Source organism: Wyeomyia smithii, chromosome 2 (assembly GCF_029784165.1).
Source record: "Wyeomyia smithii strain HCP4-BCI-WySm-NY-G18 chromosome 2, ASM2978416v1, whole genome shotgun sequence".
In the NCBI taxonomy this organism is placed as follows: Eukaryota; Metazoa; Arthropoda; class Insecta; order Diptera; family Culicidae; genus Wyeomyia; species Wyeomyia smithii.
Genome location: NC_073695.1, coordinates 91423037 through 91448643, shown reverse-complemented (window position 1 = coordinate 91448643; position 25607 = coordinate 91423037). Strand labels below are relative to the sequence as shown.

General features: G+C 37.7%; 1 protein-coding gene across 1 annotated transcript; it reads right to left on the bottom strand.

The window, feature by feature from the left end:
• Window positions 1–272: 272 nt before the first annotated feature.
• On the bottom strand, window positions 273–21405 carry LOC129719749 (mucin-2). The gene is made up of 4 exons (XM_055671148.1): window positions 21258–21405; window positions 18701–19176; window positions 18503–18506; window positions 273–1397 (listed from the first exon to the last, which is right to left on the bottom strand). The coding sequence occupies exons 1-4, from the start codon at window positions 21258–21260 to the stop codon at window positions 822–824; spliced, it is 1059 nt and encodes a 352-aa protein (XP_055527123.1). The 5' UTR covers window positions 21261–21405; the 3' UTR covers window positions 273–821.
• Between the last annotated feature and the right edge of the window lie 4202 nt (window positions 21406–25607).

Genomic DNA, 25607 nt, shown 5'->3' with positions numbered 1-25607 from the left:
TCGCACTATTTGAAAAAGAAGAGGGCAATGTCAGTAACAGCGAGAAGTCTAATTGGTGCAGACTATCTTTCTAGGGTTAATTGTGGGGGAGATACTCTCATTCCAGTATGAACATTATTGGAATCCTAGCGTTCTAACTATATCGGCACGTTATAATAATTATATAGGGTTTTCTAAGATTAAACGTCACCAGTAGATTTTTCATCGTGAAACTCGGATTGAAATATAATACTCTTATATAGTTTCCCTAGTGAAAAAATAGTAAAACAGTATGATAATCTTAAATTTTTATTACAACTGTATCAAGATTGCGATTTACATACATTTTCAAACAATGAGAAACACAAACATAAGCTTTGATTTTCATAGTTAATCCTATATTTCAACAGTTTTATATCATTCTGGAAGTGCTGAATAAATTTTAACAAATGCCTTGCTTCTTTTTGCTGTTTTTACTCCTTTATTACAACGTATCGTAAATCCACAGACTAACAGACATAACACTTCAACAATTTTCAATAAAATCATCGTTTGGATGATTCCAGTACTTTACGTTAGTAACACTAGCACCATCTGCTGTCGTGTTCGCGCTGCGTCATGTATTTCGACATCAGCGCCAGCATTACTGCATGTGTCAAACGGGGAACTACAAAATATGTATGAGATTGCATGACAGCGCCCCAGACGACGTTTTCGCGTGATGACTGTTATTCGATTGAAAATTTGAAATGAACGTTTTTTGTGGCGATGGAGCTAGGTTCCAGTGTTACGTCTGTTAGTCTGTGGTAAATCTATTCTTTTCCGTAGCCAGCCGCCACATTTCACGGATAGATGTCGTTGTATCGCGGCTGATAATTATCATAGTTTTGTTCTCTCGGCTGGTTTGCTATTCGCGTGGCGCCTGAATAGGTTGGCAGATATGCATTTGTCGGCGTGCAGACAGTTGAGGTAACTGGCGGTAATGTAACAACTTTTGTTTGTGTACTGGTAACAGGGCGAGTAATTGTGTCTGTGATACGGTTCGTTATGGTTTTTGACACGGTTTGGGTAATGGTTTTATAGACTGGTGTCGGAGTTGCAACGATCACAGTACTAACTACCGGTATGGTAATCGGTGGCAGTGTTATTGTTGTTGTAATGTATGCGGTCCTGGTCCGTTCCACCGGCGGAAGTGTTGTGGTAGAATAAATGATTGCAGGCGGAAGAGTTACCGTTGGTCCAGGTACAGTTCTCGAAACCGTTTGCGGCGGTAATGTGGAAGTTACGGTTCTTGTTTGATATTCCGTGCTGTACCGCGTACTTGGAATGTTCAGCGGACAGGTTGGCGTAGTATATGAATATCCATCAAATGATTGAACAGTGGCTATCAGTACGAATAGAACTATAATCTTACAAATCTGAAACGTGAGAGGGATAATTATGAATCGATTTTCGGTATATTATTGTTAATCTCTCATTCGTAAAAAAAACCTGTCAAAAACACCAAAAGCATTAACGAGTATTTGAATTAATACATATTATAATTAAGCGAAAAATATCATCTTACCTAGCTGTAAAAAAATTGCGTTACTTTCACGGTTTCCTCAGTTAGTTAAAACAATTTTGTTTCTTATGATGAAAGCCATGTTAAGTTTCAATATTAATAAAGCCTACACCTTCAATTCAAAATCATAAGTTATATTTTGATATGTATCTTTGCATAATTATACATAAGAAATGTTTTGTATGTATGTATAGATAAGATAACAGCTATTAAAAATCCACTTAGCTGTTGAATATCAATGTTTTGCGTAACATCAAAGATGACCTGAATAAGCTACCTGACTTCCAGTTTTTTCATACATTTTGCCCACGACATCTTAACAATGGATAGTGTTGCGATCTGATGACTTAAAGCGCATAAAACTGTGGTTATTAGCAAAATCGATTTATCGCGCATAATCCGCCAAATGAAAATGAAAACTAGATGGCAGCATCTTATAAGGATATTGAAAATTAGATGGTGATTGATATTGAAAATTAGATGGCAGGACCATACAAGGATATTGAAAAAAATTGCTTCACCTTCCGCCACCTCGCCGTCATCATATAATTACCAGTATACAAACTAGTTCGACTTTCGTCAACGCACAGCGACAATCGTGTCCGCTGCATAATGCAAGAGTCGGGTATCTTGTACTAGTCATCTTTGGTAACATGTACGGTTTGCAGATCGCACATTCACATTTTTCGTGTAAAGTAACATTTTAAATGTAAACTTTACATTTAAAATGTTACATTATAAAGTAACATTTCAAATGTAATTTAAAATTTATCTATCCAACCAAACTCAGGTCGAAAGAACAGCTGTAGAAAACTTGATGTATTTGAAGAAATCCATGCCAAATCACCTGAAAATATGCGAAAAATTTAATCCACCATTTTTTATTTGAATGGAGCTTTGTAAATATAGCTAACACTTTATTCATAATGTTGTAGCTAAGAAACCTGTAGCTGTATAGTAAAAAATTCTAGAAACGAGTTGTATAAAAATTATTATACCTTGCAAAAAATAGATCGAGAAAAACATCACTTCAAGTAAAACAATATAAAATAAACAGTAAATTTTGAATTGAAAAAAAAAATGGAATTTTTTTTTATTTTCTGCCAAGAGAACGTAGGGAAATTATAACAGAACTTTAATAAAAAATCTAACATGGAAAAATGTTCAAATTCTTTTGAATTTTGGATTGAAATATTAGAAAACAACTTTTTTTCCTGCGGAAATTCTATATACAAAGCTTTATTGCAAAAAATGTGAATAATGAACGACGGGCCTGGAATGACCTATTTTCAGAAAAATTAAACTGTAACAAAAGTCAAATCTCTCGAAATCCACATTGCGATTACTTCGGATTTCTAAACTAATTTTTTGAAATTGAAGCATATTCAACACTACATCAGAATCAATTATTTCTCAATACTCTGTAGTATACATAACTTGTAGCTTCATGTTAAAATTTTTGAATAAAGTTTTTGCTAGAAATTTAAATAAAAATTATTATGACTTACACTGCACATCGAATTAAACAATGCCACGGTGCTCCCACAGACCGTTATTATAAAAAAAAATGCACCAAAGAATCTGAGTACACCGTTCGATTCGTTATGACGTCCAGAATGTCTGGTCAAAATTTCAAAATCATCGTACGGTACATTTTTGAGTAATGCCCTTTTGAAGGTTGTAAAGTACAAAAAAGTGATATAAAAACGACGAAATACTTATTGTAAAGCACGTTTTTCAACCACCATTTTATGAAACAACTTCCAAAATAGTTTCTACACATTCTAAGGGTTATATTTCAAGACAATAACAATTGGTGGAAAGATTTATTTGAAAATCCCACAGTGCACAGTGGTCTAAACTCGTAAAATCGTGATCGTCCTAGATTTGACTGACAATCATAGAAAAAGTTATTGACAAAAAACTGATTTTAAGGAGGGGTGTTCCACAAAAATTTCTATTTTGTCGTGTCCAACGTACAGATAGGACATCGTAGTATTCAGCAATTGTTTTTCTTTTAAAATTTTCCTCAACTTTGCTAAAGGAAGCAATCTGATATATTGAAAATTAGAAAAAATATTTTTTCATCTCACTATTAGGTGGATTGATCGAAAAACTAAAAACGCCAAAAGTAAGGCCTTGTTCTATGAAACAATTTTGCTGAAGACATGGAGTACATGAAATCAATTTTTCACAGTCAAATCTAGGACGATCACGATTTTACGAGTTTGGACCACTGTGCACTGTAGGATTTTCAAATAAATCTTTCCACCAATTGTTATTGTCTTGAAATATAGCCCTTGGAATGAGTAGAAACTATTTTGGAAGTTGTTTCATAAAATGGTGGTTGAAAAACGTGCTTTACAATAAGTATTTCGTCATTTTTATATCATTTTTTTGTACTTTACAACCTTCAAAAGAGCATAACTCAAAAATGTACCGTACGATGATTTTGAAATTTTGACCAGACATTCTGGACGTCATAACGAATCGAATGGTGTACTCAGATTCTTTGGTGCATTTTTTTATAATAACGGTCTGTGGGAGCACCGTGATGCAATTCAAAATGGAATTAGTCGGCCAAATATAACAGGTTCCAGTTTCCATCAATTCTACTATCGATTCTTATATTTCAGTGTTTCAACATTTCCTACGCGAATTAAATTCATATAATGATCATCGCTATTGTCTTATTAAACTTTTGAGCAGTCCTGAGTTAGTTACTGCCCTTCTATATACTTGACGGCTTCTATTATTTCAAATTTCATTTTTTATGCCGATCATGGCTTTTGTTCGCTTGAAACACTACAGCTCAGTATTAGTTTATAGGGATCGCAACTAAACAGTTTACATTTTTCTCTGGTTTAAGCATTGAACTCACCATTTTGAACAATTTAGTTTAACACAGTCTTGACAATTGTTGGTTTATTTCACTTGAACACAAACAATCCGTATCTTCAAATTTGTCACAAAAATTTCGTTTAACATCCAATCTGCGACAGAATGCGAACACCGGAAATACACTTTTGAGAACGAACTAAAGCTCAGTTCGGCTGAACGATCATATTTATATCTAATCCTTCGATAGCATCCGAAGAAGCAGAGAAAAAAATTTCAATCGATCCCGGCGATCTTTTTTCCTTTCTTTTTCCTTTTTTCCCCAAATCTCAGCTGTCCTGGGTTACGCAGCAGTGCAGAAAAAGTTTGCGTATTCGTCAAATTCCAGAGTAAAATCATTAACTGCGATTCTTGGCCAAGAAAACGTTCTTTGAGTGAACCCAAACAAGAAACTGTCCATTGAGTTCTTTTTCCCATCTTACCCCAACTGCAATATTCATTGTTAACAAAATCAATTTATCTACCTGTGAATTGTTTCTTAAGCTTATAGCTTCAGCGTTATCCAGTAATAACCTATATCACGATAGTTATTACGTCAAATAATGTGATATAAATATAATGTTTAATGATATAACCTTATTATTATAATTACCGAAAAGAAATAGTATGATTAATAAAAATGATTTTGGGTTTTATGACAGTTCGAGACTTCAGTGTTAGAGTCATTTGCATTAAAAAAACCGGAACGGATCGTTTGAGAATCGTTAAAAATTTATATGATTGGATCATAACTAAAATTTAACCGAAGAATTTCTCGAAATAACTGTCAACAATACAGGCATGATTATAACAGGATGTCTATAAAATTATTTTATTAAGATTGCACAACTTTTCTAATGTACAGGAAACAAACAGGAATATCTTCTCTCTTTTTCTAGCCCGCTTCGGTTCATCGCTAGACGGGACACACATCACGCCTACAAGGTACATCTCCATTTGCGTGTGGAGAAGAAAATGTTCGTTAAGACGTCGAGATGCAATTCACCTTTGCATGCGGATTTTTCTCGATTTGGCAGCAGATGCATCCTTCAACCGCTTACGCTTGCGCATTAGTTCTATTTATGACTCCCGAAATTGGAACGAGAACTGAAAGCTATCTGCCGAAGCGGCAATCCAGTCCTCCGAGCACAGATGCGACTGGATTTTATGCAAATTTTGATTTTCTCTTAAAGGTCAACATTCGTATCGAGGTTTTTTCCTCCGGATGGATTCAATTCAGAATAGACTAGATAGTAGTTCAGTGCCAGTTTCAGTCTGTAGTATATTCATGTAACATTCTACGGGTAGATTAGAGCCATTTTAGAGAATATATATTTTCTAGAAAGACAATTAATTTTTCATAGATGAGCAGCGTTTCAACGCTGATTCTGATGACTATTTAGAACGAGTTTTATATGTATGTAGCGTCTGCATATCTGGAATTGCAACGTCATAAAGATGTATACTGTTTTGCTTCGTCAAATATATTTAAATTTATTTAATCTTTGGTTTCACTCAATAATAAAAAAAACGTTGTCTAAAGGATAGAGGTAGCACAAACTAACAGACGTAGCACTTTGAATAAATTTTCAATGAAATCATCGTTCAGATGATATCAGCACTTCAAGTTAGTAACACTAGCACCACCTGCTTGCGTGTTTTGCGTTGCGTCTGGTATGTCGACATCAGCGCTAGCGTAAATGCATGTGTCAAATTAGGAATCACAAAAATATATGAGGTTTATCGATTGGAAATGATCGGTTTTCTCTCTTCGATCTCTCAGTCTGTGGAGGTAGAATAAGAAGAATTTATTTATCGTAGTGTTCGGTTGAATATTCCTGAATATTTTTTCAAAAAAATAAAAAATGTTTTGATTGCATTCAATAATATGGCATTTGAATATATCATTCTAGAGTTTCAGTGCATTCTTATCGTAATGGCTGCAACCTTGACTGGGCTTATAAGGGTCACATTTAGCAATTAGGTAATATCACAGACTAACAGACGTAACACTGGAACCTAGCTCCATCGCCATAAAAAACGATCATTTTAAATTTCTAATTGAATGACAGTCATCGCGCGACAACGCCGTCTGGGGCGCTGTCATGCAATCTCATACATATTTTGTGGTTTCGCACTTGACACATGCAGTAACGCTAGCGCTGATGTCGAAATACACGGCAGCAACACGGCAGCAGATGGTGTTATTAACGTAGAGTACTGGAATCATCCGAACGATGATTTTATTGAAAATTTGTTTGAAGTGTTATGTCTGTTAGTCTGTGGTATATCATAGCATAGCATAGCAGAGCATATGATCGCTCGTGAGTAGCCCGCGAATGACCAGAATCAGCTGAAATTGAACAAAGAACCGTCAAAATGGTGCCTAGGAGTAGCAGGCCATTTTTAGTGTACAATTGCTGGTGACCTTTCTTTTCTTTCTTTTTTGTGGTCTCCGTGGCTCTGTGGTTAGCGATGTCGGTCGGCTAGCTTTTCCAGACGGTGATATCGGGTTCGATTCCCGATCGAGTCGAGGAACTTTTCGAGCTGGAAATTTTCTCAACTCAGCACTGGGGCACGGTACTTATCCTACACATGCAAAATGTGCCAAAAACAATTTCGATAACGAATTCTCTCAACTAATTCTAGTTGATCGAGACCACTGTTAGCCGCAAGGCTAAGCGTGCGATATTGTTTTTTTTTCTTTTCAATGGTCAATAACGTAGCTGGCTACGCCCAATGCAGATCAATAAAGGAAGGGATATCGGGAGTGTTAGTATTACACTTGTTGCTACAAGAGACCGAGAAATCCTCTGCAGAATCCACAAGTATCAATATCTGAATTGGTTTTAGTGGAAATGGATTGATCTGGATCCATCGAGGTTGATGGTGCGATCTTTTCTACACAAATTCGCGCACGATATGGTTACTTCTCGGTCTCTGGGCAACCGGCATCAGGAGACGATTTAAACAGAATCGCACCACGATCGTTGTTATGGCATACAGGAGAATCGAAGTTTCTAGTTATCTTCGGCAACCTACCAATCGTTAACAGTCTGTATCATACCAAACTTCGCGTTTTATTCCATGAACTTTTTAAATTTACCTGGAAACGAATGATCAACCACACGCCGAACGCAAACTACGTAAACTGCAGGTACCAGTGGCAAATATCATACCGCGTTGTTTTGTGACATGATGGATACTTCCCCAAAATAACCAATGGAGCGAGTAAAGGGAAAAACCCGTGAGCGAAGTTTCTGACCAGAGAGCCACCACGGACACACCCGAGCATTACACGATGTAATGGTCATTAATGCGTTGTCATTGAACTTCGGAACCGCTATATTAAGATAGTCACATCTCAGTCAAAATACCGCGGGCGAAACTGAACTGCCCTCTCCGAAAGCAAATAAGAGCGTGCTGACTGTGGGGTGACTTCATACAAAGGCTGGCCAAGCAAAAAAAGTGTCGATAAAGGCGACAAAAACTTAGTATTTACATAATTTTGGGGCGCTAAACACGAATCTGGCATCCATTTTTTGTTTGGAGTCGTCCATAAAGCACGAAATTCAATTTTTAATGTCTTTTTGGGACTTTTTCCCTTACATTTTTTTAGAGAATTATATGATCTTTGACCACAATTACTACCACTGGGCGTCCTCTCAATTGAAAAAAATTACGTATTTAATGGACGACCCAAACAAATTTTGCCTAAATATATGTTTTTTTTTCATTTATTTAAACAACATAAGTAATGCAAACTAATTACAAATAGAAAAAAAATCATCATCATCATCATCTTCCGCTGTGATTGCTGAAATCTCCCGTTGAATTGTTTCCAGAAAGTTTGAAATGCATTATAATTATCAGCAGGAAAAATTTCCTCGCTGCTATTTTTATTTCTTCCAGTGATTTTCGATGTTTCATTGTTTCGTATATATGAGGAGGACATTCAAATACATGTATAAAACCATGAATTGATACTTACTAGACTAGACATTGAATTAGGTGGTGCCGCTGAAGTTGAAAACTCCATAATAAAATTTACCGAATTTCTGAATTCGAAAACCAAGACACTGGAATCACACAACGTTCTAACTGAATACGAAAAGATGCGGAAGGCGACGAATGTTCTTTGTTTTTTTTCTCATACAGCAAAATGTGTGCTTCACTTTTGTATGCAAACAAGTGCGAAGCAAAAGCAATCTACAAACGGCTACTGTTAGCCGGAGTTTGATGGTATGAATTTGCTGCTAGGATTTGACACTTCAATCAGTTTAGCGAAATGAAAATGATCATAAATAGAAAAGGGCTGAATATTTTTAATATTGTCTTGAATATGCAGAAAGTGATAAATTAGTTTTACATAATTAAAATTTCAAAAATTTTTGTTTACTGTTTTCTTTTTTAACACGTATTTTTAACTTTTTATTGATAAATTTTGTGATTTTTGCCCAAAATTTATATTTCATTTTTACGGATTGTGTTCGCTATCATAAATTTTCATTAATGGGATATCATGGTTATGATTAAAATTAATCCTGGATAAAATTTCAACTTCAGAAAAAAAATCAAAAAATCTGCTATCGCTTTTTTCACTAAAATGACAATTTGCGCAGTTTTGCGCTACAGCGGACAATATGCTTTAGTAAGCTTACGTTTTAACCTAAATGTTGAATGTAGTCACAACCGTGGCAAACTGCTGCAACTAAACTTTTAAGCTGCTTTTCTACATAAAATCACTTTTTTTTATTTTTTTAGAGTCAGGCCTACTATGACTAAATTTCACAATATCTAATAAAAGGGGTTAATTTGCACAATATTTACAACAACTTTTCCTTTGACGTCAAAAAAATCCAAACCATCATTGAAGCTACAGAGCGTTTCAAAGTAATGTACTTTTTTTTCAAAAAAATGTCAACAAACGTCAGTATGCCAAGCTTTGAAAAGTCATAAAAAATTCAGATTTCATGATATTGCGCCCAAGTTTTGGATTTGTCATAGCGAAAAAGGAAAAATATTATGAAACAGCTAACGAAAAAATCTTCGGTGAAGATAGTGCACCTGCCTACGCGTTGTCCTTGCTGCATCCCGCTAACGTTATACGCATGTCGTTGGAAGAGTTCAAGCGCAAAACCGAAAGTTTCCGGTGAAAACCTGGCTGAGGTCAACAATGGTTGAACAGCGGTTGAGTGCTCTCTGCTTGCTGAGTGTTTATCGGCAGATGGTTAACAACAATCGTGAAAAGACACATGAACCGCTTCCGGAATGTTGACGTTTGATTTTATTGAGAATCTTGACTGTGTCTTCAAACTTCACGTCCTTGGGAAGCTTTGACAGGATGTAGTTGAGATAGCGGTTGTGCGAATGGGTGTCCTGCTTCCGGAGAAGTAGACGTACCTTCGCCGCATCATTCAGCTGGCCTGCATCGTTCTCGAAGTGGTCCTGGTAGCGGTTAAACCAGCGTCCGAACGTAACTCCGTTTTCTTCGTCGATGACAAACTCGGTGATGTTCGATGAGGGGACCTCCAAAATCTGCTCCGGGATTTGATACTGAGGATGCTGCTGCTGGGCCGCCATCTGCTGCAAAAGTTGGGCCATCTTGAGAATCATATCTTGAATTCCCGGTTGCGGCTGCTGATCAACTCTATCTTCTGCCATGTTCGTGGATTCTTGAGATCTTCGTCGCCAAAATGATATGTCCAAAGGTTTAAATGAACTAAAGAGTTTTTACTAAAGAACATCTATTTATATTCGAGCTTGGACAAAGAATAATCAAATTTTCCACTATGATGTCAAGGACAACTTTTCACTGGTTGCCTTGATGTAACAATCACTAAACACTAGTATTTATTTCTATTTTCCAAAATAAATTTTTTTTACATCTAAAATTTTGAAGAACTTGCCCCCCCCCTATTCGAAATTTTGGCTACGCACATGCACCCCTCCATTTATATCGTAGCTCATTGACGTTACATTATCATTAGAGGGTTGTCAATTTGCAGATAGACGATAAATATCACAGTATATCAACCAATATCGAGTAATATTATCGAAATATTTTGTATAAAAATAAAGGTGTCTAGCACCTATCTTATAATATCAATATAGTTCACTCCCAAATTTCCCAAATATTTTCGAGAAGACGGATAGGGAATACCCCCTCTTGTGGTGAAAAAGGTAACTAAACTCATTGCACAGTGGTACAGTAACGCAATTCAGGCGGACATGAGCTTTTCGATGTGATTTTGTGGTTGAGAAGCAATAGTTTCCTTTAAGAAGTTGTTGTTTATACTTAGTCTTTTATATATGTGCAAATGAAAATTAGGGTGGCCCTAAAATCAATGGCCCTAAAATAAACGAAACAGAATAACTTCACTTTTTTATTCGCAGAAATAATTGTATACATTCTTCGGCAAAGTTGTAATTAACTAATGCAATTTGACGTAACTAACCTAGGGTTTCGAAAAAAACGTATTTTTTGCTTTTTTTCAGTTCACCTAACCTTAAAAACACAAAAATACACAACTTTTGACGGAAAAGCATTGTCGATATGTTGTATTGGGGAAGAGTTCTTATTTTTCAATTAAATTCAATCAATTGGAACTGAATCAATTGGAACTGAAAAAAATGGAGCAAAGAAACTGTTTCTCCGGAATCCACTCTAAGCCAGTCACGTGAATTCGTTCTATGTCGGTCAATTCAATGGCTACAAAAGAGTGTTTTTTGTTGCCTTATATTAGTTAATCTACAACTGTGCTGAAGAATGTATACAGCTACTTCTGCAAATAAAAAAGTTTTTCTTTATCTCGCCGATTTTAGGACCACCCTTATTTTCATTTGCACATAAATAAGGGACTAGCTGTAAGAAACAACTTCTTTATAAAAACTATGACTCTAAAACCAAAAAAATCGCATCGAAAACCTCATGTCCGCCAAATTACCTTATTGTATTGCATTGTTGCTGCATTTCTGTGAGCGTGTGACTATTTTAGACTTAGTTGACTCAATTTTATACTTTCACAGAAAAAATGACAAATCATGTGAAAAAATTACTTATTGCAGATTTCGTACGTGATTCCGGACTAGAAAACATAAAAGGAGAAACCTACGACGACGCGCTAGTGTAGGGTTACATCAACAATGTCTCTAGTTGAATCTTCTATATAATATGCATGTATTTAACAACGAATGACCTGGAAGGTGAATGTGTGCAGCTATCCAAGAGGTGCGGTGGCCGAAATCGGGAGAACGCGAATTCCGAGCAGTAGATCCTATTGCGCACACTTCATTTAAGTACAACATCTACTTTAGCGGCGGCGTGAAAGCAGAAAGAGGAGTCGGTTTCGTGCTAATTGGAAAACAGATGAAGCGTGTCATTAGATGGAGGCCGATCTGTGACCGTATATGCGTGTTGAGAATTAAGGGCAAATTCTTCAACTACAGCCTAATAAATGTGTACGCACCGACCAACGAGAAACCCGATGACGAAAAGGAGGAGTTCTATGAGATCCTGGAAAAGACATACAATTTGTGCCCAGGACACGATATAAAGATTGTCATCGGAGATGCAAATGCACAGGTCGGGCAGGAAGACTTCTTCCGCCCCGTAACTGGTAGGGAAAGCTTCCACTCTACTACGAACGACAATGGCCTGAGGCTTGTTAATTTCGCTGCAGCTAGGGGGATGGTTATCTGTAGCACTTATTTTGCACGCCGGAACATACGTAAGCACACCTGGATGCACCCGAACGAATGGAGAGCTTTGCTCTCAAATTGACCACGTTCTGATTGATGGACGGCACTTTTCAGACGTTACAGACGTGAGGTCGTTCAGAGGACCGAACGTTGACTCGGATCACTATCTCGTTGTAGCCAAAATCCGCGCCCGGCTGTCCAACGTGTTGAAATCCAAGGCAACGAGGAGGATGCAGTTGAACATCCAGCGGCAATCAACTGAAGGAGTGGCTGCAGAGTACTCGCAGAAGGTTGATGAATGGATTAAAGAAAGAGTTGAAGGGAACCTGAATGAACAGTGGAGGCACATCCACAGTTCGATCAGCACTACAGCGCGAGAAGTGTTGGGTACAACTGCGGCAGCTGCGTCCAATGAGTGGTTTGACACTGAGTGCCAGCGAGTGACGGAGGAGAAGAACTGCGCCAGGGGTCACATGTTGGCCACGGCTGTGACTCGTCAGAGCATGGGTAAATATCGAGATGCTAGAGCCGCTGAAAAGAGACTCCATCACCGGAAGAAACGACAGGATTGGGAGCGTATTCTTGCTGAGGCGGAAGGTTGCTTCACGATGCGAGGAGTTTCTTCAAGAAGGTCAACGGAATCAGGAATCGGAACGTGTCAGCCCCTGTCATGTGCAACGATAGGGAGGGGAACCTGATAACCGATAAAACAGAGGAAGGCGTTGGAAGGAACACTTCAGTGTGCTGTTGAACAGTGAGGGAAACAGTGGAGTCGAAAGGGGCTGGATGACTATTGAGAATGATGGTCAAGCTGTGGATCCACCATCCATGGACGAGGTGAAGAAAGCAGTGAAAGAGCTGAGAAACTGCAAGGCAACCGGAAAGGACGGCATTCCCGCCGAACTCTTCAAAGTCGGGAGCGAACAGCTGTATCGTGTCATCCACCGGATCATGCTGAGAGTGTGGTCTGATGAAGAATTGCCCTCGGACTGGTTGGAGGGTCTCATATGCCCGATCTACAAAAAAGGTCATCACCTTAACTGTAGCAATTATCGGGGCATAACTCTTCTCAATACCGTGTACAAAATTCTCTCCCGCATCCTGTTCCACAGACTGAGGCCGTTGCAGGAGACCTTTGTTGGCGAGTACCAATGCGGTTTACGAGGGGGACGCTCCACGACGGACCAAATGTTTACCTTGCGACAAATCCTCGTAAAATTTCGAGAATTCAACTTGCAGATGCACCATCTGTTCATAGACTTCAGGGCAGCGTACGATTCAGTTAAGAGAAATGAGTTATGGCAGATTATGATCGAACATGGCTTCCCAACAAAGTTGATTAGGCTGATACGTGCCACCCTTGAAGGTTCTACATCAAGCGTGAGGATAGCCGGTGAGATATCGGACTCGTTCGTGACGTTAGATGGTTTGAAGCAGGGTGACGGGCTGTCGAACTTATTGTTCAACATCGCATTGGAAGGTGCTATACGGAGGGCTGGTGTGCAGGGAAGCGGCACTATCATTACGAAGTCGCACATGCTTCTCGGTTTTGCGGACGATATCGACATCATTGGTATCAACCGTAGAGCTGTGGAAGAGGCCTTCGGACCTCTCAGGAGGGAAGCTGCGAGATTAGGGCTTGTCATAAACTCTGCCAAAACGAAATACATGGTGGCTGGCAGAGTGCGTGGTACTCCGTCGGAGGTTGGTGCTGCGGTGGTGCTAGATGGGGAAACATTCGAAGTAGTCGACGAATTTATTTACCTGGGAACATTAGTGACATGTGACAACGAGGTTAGCCGTGAGATAAAGAGGCGGATAGCAGCCGCAAACAGGGCCTTTTACGGATAACGTAACCAGCTAAGGTCCCGCAGTTTGTAAATCCGTTCTAAACTTGCACTCTAAAAAACACTGATTCTTCCGGTGGCTCTCTACGGCCATGAATGACGCTGAAAGAGGTTGATCGGCGAGCTCTTGGTGTTTTTGAGCGTAGGATTTTGCGTTCAATCTTTGGCGGCAAACTAGAAAATGGTGCTTGGCGCAGACGCATGAACCATGAAGTGTACCAGGCATACAAATCGGCGGATATAGTCAAGCGAATAAAACACGGCAGGCTTCAGTGGGCTGGGCATGTAGCGAGAATGCCGGATGAGCGTCAAGCGAAGGCTATATTTAGCAGGAATCCCGATAGAGGTCGTCGACTTCGGGGTAGACCCCGTACTCGTTGGATGTGTGCTGTCGACGAGGATGCACGCGAACTAGGTGTTAGGGGCGATTGGAGGATAGCAGCCCAAGACCGAGGGACATGGCGACGTATTCTGGATTCGGCACTGGATCGATAATCGGTCTGTCGCCTTAAAAGTAAGTAAGTAAGACCTGGTTGTACTGAGATTCGAGCCCGCAACCTTCCGCTCGGTACCAATCAGTAGAAAATACACAGCTAGTTTGTGCTTGGTTAAACTTACTATACTTCACTTTTATCATAAAATTCACAACAATATGTGCATTTTTTTCAGTGTACCCATTTGGGTAATTTTATTGTCAAAAGTTATTCTTTTCGAATGTCCTGTAGAACAAAATCAGAAGTGGCGCTCCTAGCGGTCGAAAAGGTGACTAGCGCTTCTGTCATTTTCTATGTGTCTTCATGATTTCACGTAAGTAAACTATATTGGTATTATAAGACATTTGATTCATATGTAAAGAGCATTGAGCGTGTTTTTTTCAGTGCATGATGATTTCTACATAACATAATAACCGATCGAGCAAATGGAAATTTGGAAACTTTGGATTTTAGGGAACAAGAAACGTTTCTAAGACGGTTTGACACCCCTCCCGACTTAGGAGGGGGAGGTGGTCCCCAATGGCGTAACTAAGGAAAAATCCTAGGGGCGGGCTAATTCTCTATATTTTTTAAGCAAAAACGGTATAGCATTTTATTTTTTACTTTTTGTATTTCTCTTTGGTGAAGAAAAAACATGTAGAGATGGTTGTTGCACTGCTTGTTTTCTTTTTAGTCTATTCCTGCTGATACAATTCAACTCCCGGAAGGCTACAAAAATCCTAGGGGGGCTAAGGCCCCTGTAGCTCCTCCGTAGTTACGCCAATGCTGATCCCATACAAATGAAACACATATTTCAACCAATTTTTCCGAAAAACAACCGAAAATCAGCGAAGATTATTCACCGTCGATATTGCCGGAACCAGAATGATGCCCAGAAGTCATAAATTGACGCCACATGCCATTTTGAAATCCAAGATGTCGACTTCCGGTTTTTGAAAAACAGCCTAAAATAACCGAACACTACCCAGTATGAATATTTTCTGAACCAGAATGATGCCTAGAGGCCAGAAATTGACTCCTCATTCCATTTTGAACACTAAGATGGCAACTTTCGGTTTCTGGAGAATGAAGCACAATACTACCGAATACCATCAAATACGGGTATTTTCGTAATCGGAACGATGCAGAGATGCATAGAATTGACCGCGGAAACCATTTTTATTTTTAAGATGGCGACTTTCGGGTTCTGGAAAACAGCCCAAAATGACTGAATAACACCCAGTATGGTAATTTCCGGAACCGGAATGATGTCCAGAGGCCAGAAATTGATTCAACACGGCATATTGTAATCCAAAATGACGCCTTCCGGTTTCTGGAAAGCAGACAAACATAACCGAATACCACTAAATATGGGTGTTTCCTCAATCGGGATATTGCAAAGAAACCAAAAATTAATTCATTGCCATTTTGAATCTTCTCAGGGCCACCATATCATTCAGAGAGGTTTTTATTAGTAGCATATAGAAGTTCTTGACATAAACATTCTGATATAATATAGTCTATCATGATGACAGTAATAGGGTCTATAGTTCAAAGAATTTTGAAAAAGGATAAGTTTGTTTCAAACTACACTAAAGTCGCGTAAATTCCGGAATCCGCGTAAAAAAAACATCGAAACTGAAATCCGGGCAAAAAAAACGCGTGAATTCCGGAATCCGCGTAAAAAAACCGCGTAAATTCCGAAATCCGCGTGAAAAAAAATCGCGTAAATCCCGGAATCCGCGTAAAAAAACCGCGTAAATTCCGGATTCCGCGTAAAAAAAACCGCGTAAAAAGCGACCTTAGTGTAATTATTTAAACTAGGGGCAAGACACTAATGATATGCTGCGAAATATTTCCAATGTTCGATGTTACAAAGTGTTTATCGTTTTCAGGCACAAGTCTACCCATTCCAAACTCCTTGACAGCACATTACTGTCGGACTTTGTCGGAGTGATACGAATGTGACAGATGAACGAAAAATATCAAAATAAAACCACCAACACCGCATAATGCCGAAATATTTCTCCTAAACTTAGGATTTGAATAAGAATTAGCTTCATGTAGTTCTACGTCAAATGCATACAACCCTTTCTGATCATTAAATTTATACTTAAGAGTACAAATTGTTTCGATGTAGGGAAACAACCAGAAATATCTCTTTTAAATAGTCTTAAAGGAAGGCAAAGGAGGCTTTGAATAGATAATTGAATAGTCAGGAACATGCGATTATTGAAGCTATTTGATTTCGCTGTTTCAGCATCCGACTTCAAAAATTGAAACCAGATTTCAACGTTTCATGCAAAAAAGTAAAACTTGGACCGCTCTGAGGCACGTGTTTCCAAAGTCCTATTGAGCTGAAATTTTGTATAGCGGCTTTTTTCGCAATGACCAAACTTTTGTGTACTTCTTCTAAGCGATATTCGAAGGTCGAAGGTGCCCTAATAAACATAGTCAATTTCATATCTCTAGTAGTATTGAGAAGTCATAATTTGTGACCAGCCACACGAAAAAATGTGCTGAAAATTTATTATGGAATACTTAAATCACAGACTAACAGACGTAACACTGAAACCTGGCTCCATCGCCACAAAAAACGTTCATTTCAAATTTTCAATCGAATAACAGTCATCGCGCGAAAACGTCGTCTGGGGCGCTGTCATGCAATCTCATACATATTTTGTGGTTCCCCATTTGACACATGCAGTAACGCTGGCGCTGATGTCGAAATACATGACGCAGCGCGAACACGACAGCAGATGGTGCTAGTGCTACTAACGTAAAGTACTGGAATCATCCAAACGATGATTTTATTGAAAATTTGTTCGAAGTGTTATGTCTGTTAGTCTGTGATGTTATTATTCAAAACAGCTATAGAGCAGATCAATTCGAACTTTACTTCGGTTGAGGAGTCTAAAGGTTTTTCGGAAACTAATTTGTTTTTGAGAAAAAAGGCATCCAAATAAGTTAACTTATTTATTTTTGGGAGATTCTTCATTTGAGCATAGAAAACATTGGAATCCTAGTGTTGTTTTAAACCATTTTAATATTAACTACAGAGTGACCTAATACATTTTAAAAATGTGTTAAGAATGAAGATTTCAAGATATTCTTTCCTTAACCTTTCGAAACAGTGTTTTTGAGAACGACGTATTAGCTGGGAGCACACCCGCTTTTCGTTGTATGACGAGTTTGAGACGTTCTGCATAAAAAAAAAAACGATTGCTGCACGCACATCTCGTTCCAGATCTTGCAAATAAGCTTTCCAAATTAATCCATAGTTCTCACTTTATGTTCGCTCTGCTTGGCCAGCATGTACCGCTATACATAAAAGTCCAAACCGAGAAAATCAGTCAGATTCTCCCGACACCACGCTTGGACGATATTCGCCGTATGAACCGGTGCCCTGTTCTGTTGAAGGACATCCCGTAGAGGTCCCGGAGTGCCACAACTTTATCCAGAACTTCGACCTTATAGTACGCGGCATTTGTTTTTGATAAACACCAGTAGGAGCTTGATTGGATACGGTCTTTAAACTATCACCGACGCGGCGCTCTGGAACCGCGGAATGTTAATGAGGGATGGGGAGATACTGGCAAACGTCGGCGCCCACAGCTGATCATTTTACACATTGTGCGGCCGTTGCAAGACAAAGAGAACCCCATCAGGAAACACGAACTCCTGACGTGCGTGCCGCAACAACTTTACTATGGCGTCGCGGTACTCTGTCATCGTGAGCGGTAAACAACCAGCAAATGTCAGCAAGTCGACACCACTCGCGTCGGTTTGCCTATATATGAGACACAGAATGCACATGGTGCGCACCTACACAACGATCAATGGTTGTATTGGAAATTATTGACCACCCTGTATATCGTTATGTTATAAGAATTTATATGAGGTTTTCTAAGATTAAACGTCATCAAGTAGTATTTCTATAGTTAACTTTAGATTGGATTATAATTTAAATATAGTTTTGCAAATGTGAAAAAAGCATAATAGTATGACAGACTACGAATTATTATTGTCCAGTTGCTGTGTCAAGATTTCGATTTACGTACATTTCTGAACAATAGGAAACACAGATATAAAGTTTTTGTCACCTCTATGTTTTTTTTTCTGAATCAATTTTGATTTTCATAGTTAATCCAAAATCTGAACAGATAGTAATCAAATGTCGTTTTCTTCCATATTGAAACTACCATTTCAACAATGTATCGCAAATCTAGTTATTTTCAAAGCCTATCAACACACTTCACGAATAGATGTCGTTATATTGCGGCTGGTAATTACCATAGATTTGTGCCCACGGCGCAGTGGTTTGTTGTGCGGCGCCTGCATGTGCTGGCAGATACTCGTTCGTCGGTTTGCAGACGGTTGCCGTTTGGGTAACGGTTTGGTAGACTGGTGTCGGAATTGGCACGATCACAGTACTGACTACCGGTACAGCAATCGTTTTCGGTGGTACTGTTATGTATGCGGTCCTGGTTCGTTCCACTGGGGGAAGCGCTATGGTGGAGTAGTAAATTTTGGGTGGGAGAGTTACCGTTGGTCCAGGTATAGTTCTAAAAACCGTTTGCGGCGGTAATGTTGCAGTCACAATCCTTGTTTGATATTCCGTGATGTACCGTGTACTTGGAACGTTTAACGGGCAGCCTGGTGTAGTGTATTCATATCCATTATATGCGGACTGAACAGTGGCTATCAGTACCAATAAAACGATGATTTTATAGATCTGAAATATGAGAATGATTAAATATGAATTGATTTTCGGTATAATATTGTGGATTCGTAAAAAAGAAACTTTTAAGAACACCAAAAGTACTAATGATAAAATTAAAAATAATATCGAATATGATATGATAAATAATACCATCCTATCCTAGTAAAATAATTTGAATTCGAATTTACCTCATACCAAAAAAAAAGCAAAGTGCCACATTTCGATTCGGAACTCGACCTTCTGTTTATTTATACACAGAGTTCGCAGCCAACTGTTCAGTGTACAGGATAATTGCGGGGCTGGCACTATGATCCTACTGACACTAACAGTCTCTCCCGAGCCGAGACTCGAGCTCGCGACGACTGGCTTGTTAGGCCAGCGTCGTACCTCGAGACTCGTACCTGGGAGATACCTCATACCAAGAGTGAGATGAAAGTATAAAAAAGTTTTTAAATCAACAAAGATGCACCACAGACTAACAGACGTAACACGGGAACCTAGCTCCATCGCTACAAAAAACGATCATTTCAAATTTTCAATTGAATAACAGTCATTGCGTGACAACACCGTCTGGGGCGCTGTCATGGAATCTCAAAAAATACTTAAAAGTTATAATGTATGGTCGACCGTACAGTATTTCACTAACACCAATGAAAAAGTTTCGCCAAGCCATTCAATTTTCTATGGAAACTTTTTTTTGCTTCCATTACAATACATACATCATGACCCTATAATCATATAATCATGTTACTTACGTAAAGTACGGTAATCATCCGAACGATGATTTTGAAGACTCCATCATATCTTCAAACACTTCGATCGAACAGCTTTCGATAATCTAGTTCGCTGTTAAAAAAAGCGTTTTGGGTAACACGCACAATTGGGTCCTAAAGCTATACCAGTTTTTATATATCATTTGAAAAAGCCGCGTTTTCTGAGCAAACGTGATTTTTAAAAAAATGTTTATCGTTTTCCTTCGATTGAAGAATGAAGAACAAGAAAACTGCTCGAAAGAACCGTTTAAAACTTTTGGACCCAATGGCGGATGACATACGTTTGGTAAGATCGCCAGTAAAGTATTGAGCTTTCGACTTCTATATGCATATTATTTTTCAAATAAAGCTTCAATTACACTACTAAAGTATTCAGTACAGTTTTTCATTTCAAACAAAAAAAAAACAAATTTCGCAGATTGTTGCCCTAATTTAAAATAAACTTCAGCAAAATTACGTTCCATACGAAAAATGATTTTCATATTCTTCAAAACGTGCAGTTAAGCTTCTAATACTTATAATAAACAAAAATCACTAGGCTAACACCACACGCAAAAGTTGGACTTTATGCTCTGAGGTTCCTTTGTATTTGAGATCCTGTTTAAACTGTTTTAAAAACCACATCATAGCTGGTCAGAAAATATTAAAAAGTTAATGAGAAAAATTTCATGGTTCAATTCACATTCACATTTTGAATAACAAAGTTTATTTTAAACGTGAACACATTTCTCAGTTTTGAACCCTATTTGAGCCAAGCAAAGTATTCTGACCGCTGAAAACACACAGAGTGAGTTCGTCGAATTTCGATCATAATTTTTTGGAATTCGTGAATATTCAACTACTGCATCAGAAATATTCATTTCTCAGCACTTAGCTGTGTTATTAAATGTTAAAATTTTTTTATGAAAACTTTTTCTAGAAATTCGGGGTAATAAATGGCGTATACTACACTTCCAAATGAACTTTGCAACTGAAATGGGAACCATTCGCTGAAACATTTTCTAATCCAAATTCAGGTTCCAGCTTTTATCAATTCTTCCATCGATTCTTATAAGGTACCTAGCTACAACATATCCTATGCGAAACAAATCCATACAATTATGATGCTGTACAAGAATTCGGGTTATTGGGAAAAACATTTTCACTGATCCGTTTAGCAATAGTGACTATCCTGATATAAATTTGATTGCTTAGAAATATTTTCTTATGCCGAATATGTACTCGTTTCTTGCTCACTCGTAACATTGCAACCTTGTATAAATTTATAATGACCGCAAGTAAATAGTTTAAATTTTCCTCTGGCTTGTACATTGAACTCACCATTTTGAACAACTTAGTTAAACACAGTATTGGCAAATGTTGGTTTAATTGGTTAAAACACAACCGATTTTAAAGAAAATCTTCAATATTGTCACAACAATTTAGTAAATCGTCCAACCTGTGGCAGAATACGAACACCGGAAATACACCTTTGGGAATGAACTAAAGCTTGGGTCGGCATAACGATCTTATTTATAACAATCGCTCGAAAACAACCGAAGCAGCAAAAACCAAAAAAAAAAATTAAAACATCAATAGCTCCCGGTGATTTGTTTTCCCCAAAATTCGCATATCCCAGTTTAGTCAGCAGTGCAAAATAAGTTGCAAAAAAAACATTATTTGTTTCGCCAAGTATGTATCGAATTTATACATAATGTTTTTTTTTTTGGCAATGTTTACTATGTTTTTATTTCAAAACTACATATAGTTTCTTTTGTACACATCATTTCAATTATCATCAATTTCTCTACCAGTTGCAATTATTTTTATAATAGTCCTCCGAAAACAGATGAAACGGGATCTTATGCAAATTTTGACATTTACGTATTAAGGGGTTTTTCCACAGGATGCTCATGTTCAGCGCTTGTTTTCGTTTGCAGCATATTTTTGTCGCATCCTATGGGCAAACAGATAAAAGCCATTATAAAGAATGTTTTCTTCGGAAACACATAGCCAGGCAACGCTCCAAAAGTGATTCCGATGACGATTCAGAACCTGTTTCGAAAGCATAAGACTGGAATTGAAACGTCATCAAGGGGCATACTGTTTCGCTTGGTCAAATATATATAAAATTATTTAATCAAATGCTCCTGTTTCGCTTAATACTAGAGAAAAATGTAGTCTAAAGAATAGAGGATTAGTCAGAATCGGAAATTTTGCTTCAACTATGCTCAGCAGTTTGAAAGCGTCCAATCGTAAATGAAGTCACACCTCAATTTGATTTAATTTCTTCCCAGAATTTCCTACCTGTAGAAACAATTGAAACTAACTTGAATGAGATTGAGCATCTGGTGACGAAGGAATTTTTAACATATTAATCAGACATCTTCCTGAGAGCACAATAGAATTTTTAGTAAAAATTTTCAATTTCTGTTCCAAAATTGCATGTTTTCCCAAATCATGGAAAAATGTAAAAATTACTCAAATTTCAAAGCCGATTAAGAATCCAGCTGAGGTATCAAGTTATCGAATAATCAGTTTGCTTTCTTCGATGAGTAAATTGTTTGAGAGAATTATCCTTAACGGAATGATGTCACACATCAACGAAAATTCTATTTTTGCAAATGAACAGTTTGGATTTCGCCATGGGAATTCCACTATTCATCAATTGCTCAGAGTTACGAGCTAACCAATCTGAAGGTTATTCCACTGGGGCTGCTCTTTTGGACATAGAAAAAGCAATCGACAGTGTTTGGCATAAAGGTTTGATTGCGAAATTGCAAACTTTTAATTTTCCAATTTTCTCAATCAAAATTTTGAAAAATTATCTTACTGATCGAACTCTACAGGTTGTCTATCAGAATTCAAAATCTGATAGATTTCCTGTCAGAGCAGGTGTACCTCAAGGTTCAGTCTTGGGTCCAGTCCTGTAAAACATATTCACTTCAGATCTTCCTGATTTGCCTTCAGGATGCACAAAGTCATTGTTCTGCGATGACACAAGCATTTCCGTAAGAGGAAAAAGTCTTCGTGTCATATGCAGTCGATAGCAGAAAAGTTTAGATATTTTTTCTTCCTACTTGCAAAAGTGAAAAATCTCTCCCAATGCTTCAAAAACTCAAATAATAATTTTTCCCCATAAGACTTCTTCCTCAAGCCAAACAATAATCACGTTGTCAAGATGAATGGGGTTATTTTAAGTTGGTCTGACAAGGTTAAGTACTCTGGACTAATTTACGATAAAAAACTTATTTTCAAAGAACACATTGAGAGTATACAAGCCAAGTGCATCAAATATACGAGATGTTTATGTCCTCTCATCAATCGAAATTCCAAACTTTGTTAAAAAAATAAACTTTTGATTTACAAACAAATTTTTAGACCAGCAATGATTTATGCTGTACCGATCTGGTCAAGTTGTTGTTTAACAAGGAAGAAAACGCTTCAAAGGATTTAGAAAAAAATTCTGAAAATGATTTCCTCCTTGGTTTGGTACACTCGAATTACATAGACTTACTGGTGTTGAAACATTAGAAGCTATGTCAAATAAAATTATTAACAATTTTCGATAAAATCGTTGCAATCCTCAATTGCTACAATTAGCTCTCTTTATAGCCAATAATATAGCCCTACGAATGATAAGTCCTAATCGCGAAAGTAAACAAATCCTAACAATTAAAATTTCAATTTTCCTAACAGTGTTGAGAAGTCATTATTTGTGATTGGGCACACATACTCATTATTTACTAATACTTATCATAAACACTCAAGCTACTAACAACCCCCTTCAAAAAATAAGGAAAATTGGCAAATTAGAAGTTAACAATTTCGCAATTGAACCTTTATGCCAAACATTGTCGCTTTTTCTATGTTTAGAAGATCAGCTCTAGTGGAACTACCTTCTGATTTGTAGGCTTGTTTAATTGTTTTTCCTTTGAGGAATCATTACTGCGACCAGACACATTTGATCTATTGTGATATTGCCCAGATGATTTCTGTATTCCGGGCTTCATATTATTGGCAGTATCACAATTGAAGTGAGTGATACGCTTATTATTTATACCCGTGCTTGTGTGTGAGTTTGCCCTTCCGTTTTACAATTCCCTGAAGAGAACTTTCATACGTTACTCCAGTTACCAGTTTTGTTATAAGAGGGACTTATTTTTGTTTGTTTTTTTTTTCTTTCGTGATATAACTCACTTATTATACTCGTGAAAGAAAGTAGATAATTGTACCTTGCGTACCCAGTTACAAATTTTTCATATGGAATCTGATGACCAGTTGGTACTGAAGAGAAAAAACAGCTCGTAAGTGCTGCAATGACAATGACGTGCAGCGAAGTCCTTTCAGCATCGAAGAAGGGAAACAAACTATTTACAATGATGCAATATATTCCGGCATTTCAAAATCGATTATCTGCTAATAACAAATATCTGCTAACTAACAAATGGAGTAAGACGACACGGAGGCAAAGCAATTGGTACTCGTTGAATGGATCAAAATTATATGCTGCTGCCTATAGGGTGCGCCGTAAAAAAATGCGAAAATTTGTGGTGTTACCTTCAAATATTGTTTGAAGTATTTTTAGGCAATAATATCAACATTTCCGAACATAGTTATCTGCGTAAGGTCCTATCCAACAAATTTATTAGATGTGTCCTCAATTTTAGATAATGACATCCGCGAGACGACGCGGAACCTAGAACACGTTTTTTTTACATAGTCCTCCGGCATCGACCGCCCTGTGCGCGCTATGTCTTTAGGTTTTCACACTATGATGATAGGTTTTACAGGCTCTTACTTCTATTTGCGCCCAAATCGAATAATTCAACGGGTTAAGGTCCGGGTTGCTAGGGGGGACAAATCTTTTGGCCAAATACTGCTAAATATGGATATTTTTGGAACCAGGTGAAAATCAACTCCGGATGCCATTTTGAAATGTAAAGTAGCAACTTCCGATCTGGAAAACAACCATTTATGATCAAATACCACCTTATAGGAGTGTTTCCGGATACCACTTTATAGGAGTGTTTTTGGTTTCCGGATAATAAGCCCAAAATCGACCCTAATTGTCACTTTGAATCTATTTAAGGCCACCACATTGTTTTCATACATTTATTCTATTAGTGTTGGATCGAGATTATTAACATTTATGATGATTATAAAATAGTCTATCATAATCTTAGCGTCTATCAATTAAAGAAATATTGTAAAGGAGAAAACTTATCACTTGCGGGTGCTCTCGAATGCAACAATGCAAGTATTGTAACAAACAGCAGTATGTAGTAGTACGTCAACTTTGCGGTCGTGCTTTTGTATACAACCCTTGTGTTTTTACAAAACATGTCTTCGCCACAATTAAAAATATGTTCATTGTGTTACCTCTAACTATAACTTCGCCGGATTTTTATGTTCCAAAATGAGAAAAGTAAAATTCGTTTCTCACTGTTAGGTGAATTATTCACAATATTTCAACTTCTATAACATGGAGAATGATTAATGGAACAACTTTACCGAAAACATTGTGGGTTGAAAATGAATTTTTTGGGTCAAACAAATTTCTATCACGTTTTTGCAGCTTTGAAAACAGTGTGCGATGGCTTCCTCCTGCAAACTACCGCATTTTGGAAATGCCTCATAGAATATCATTAATTTTTCAACTAACCTGCATTTATTTATTGTGAAACTGCT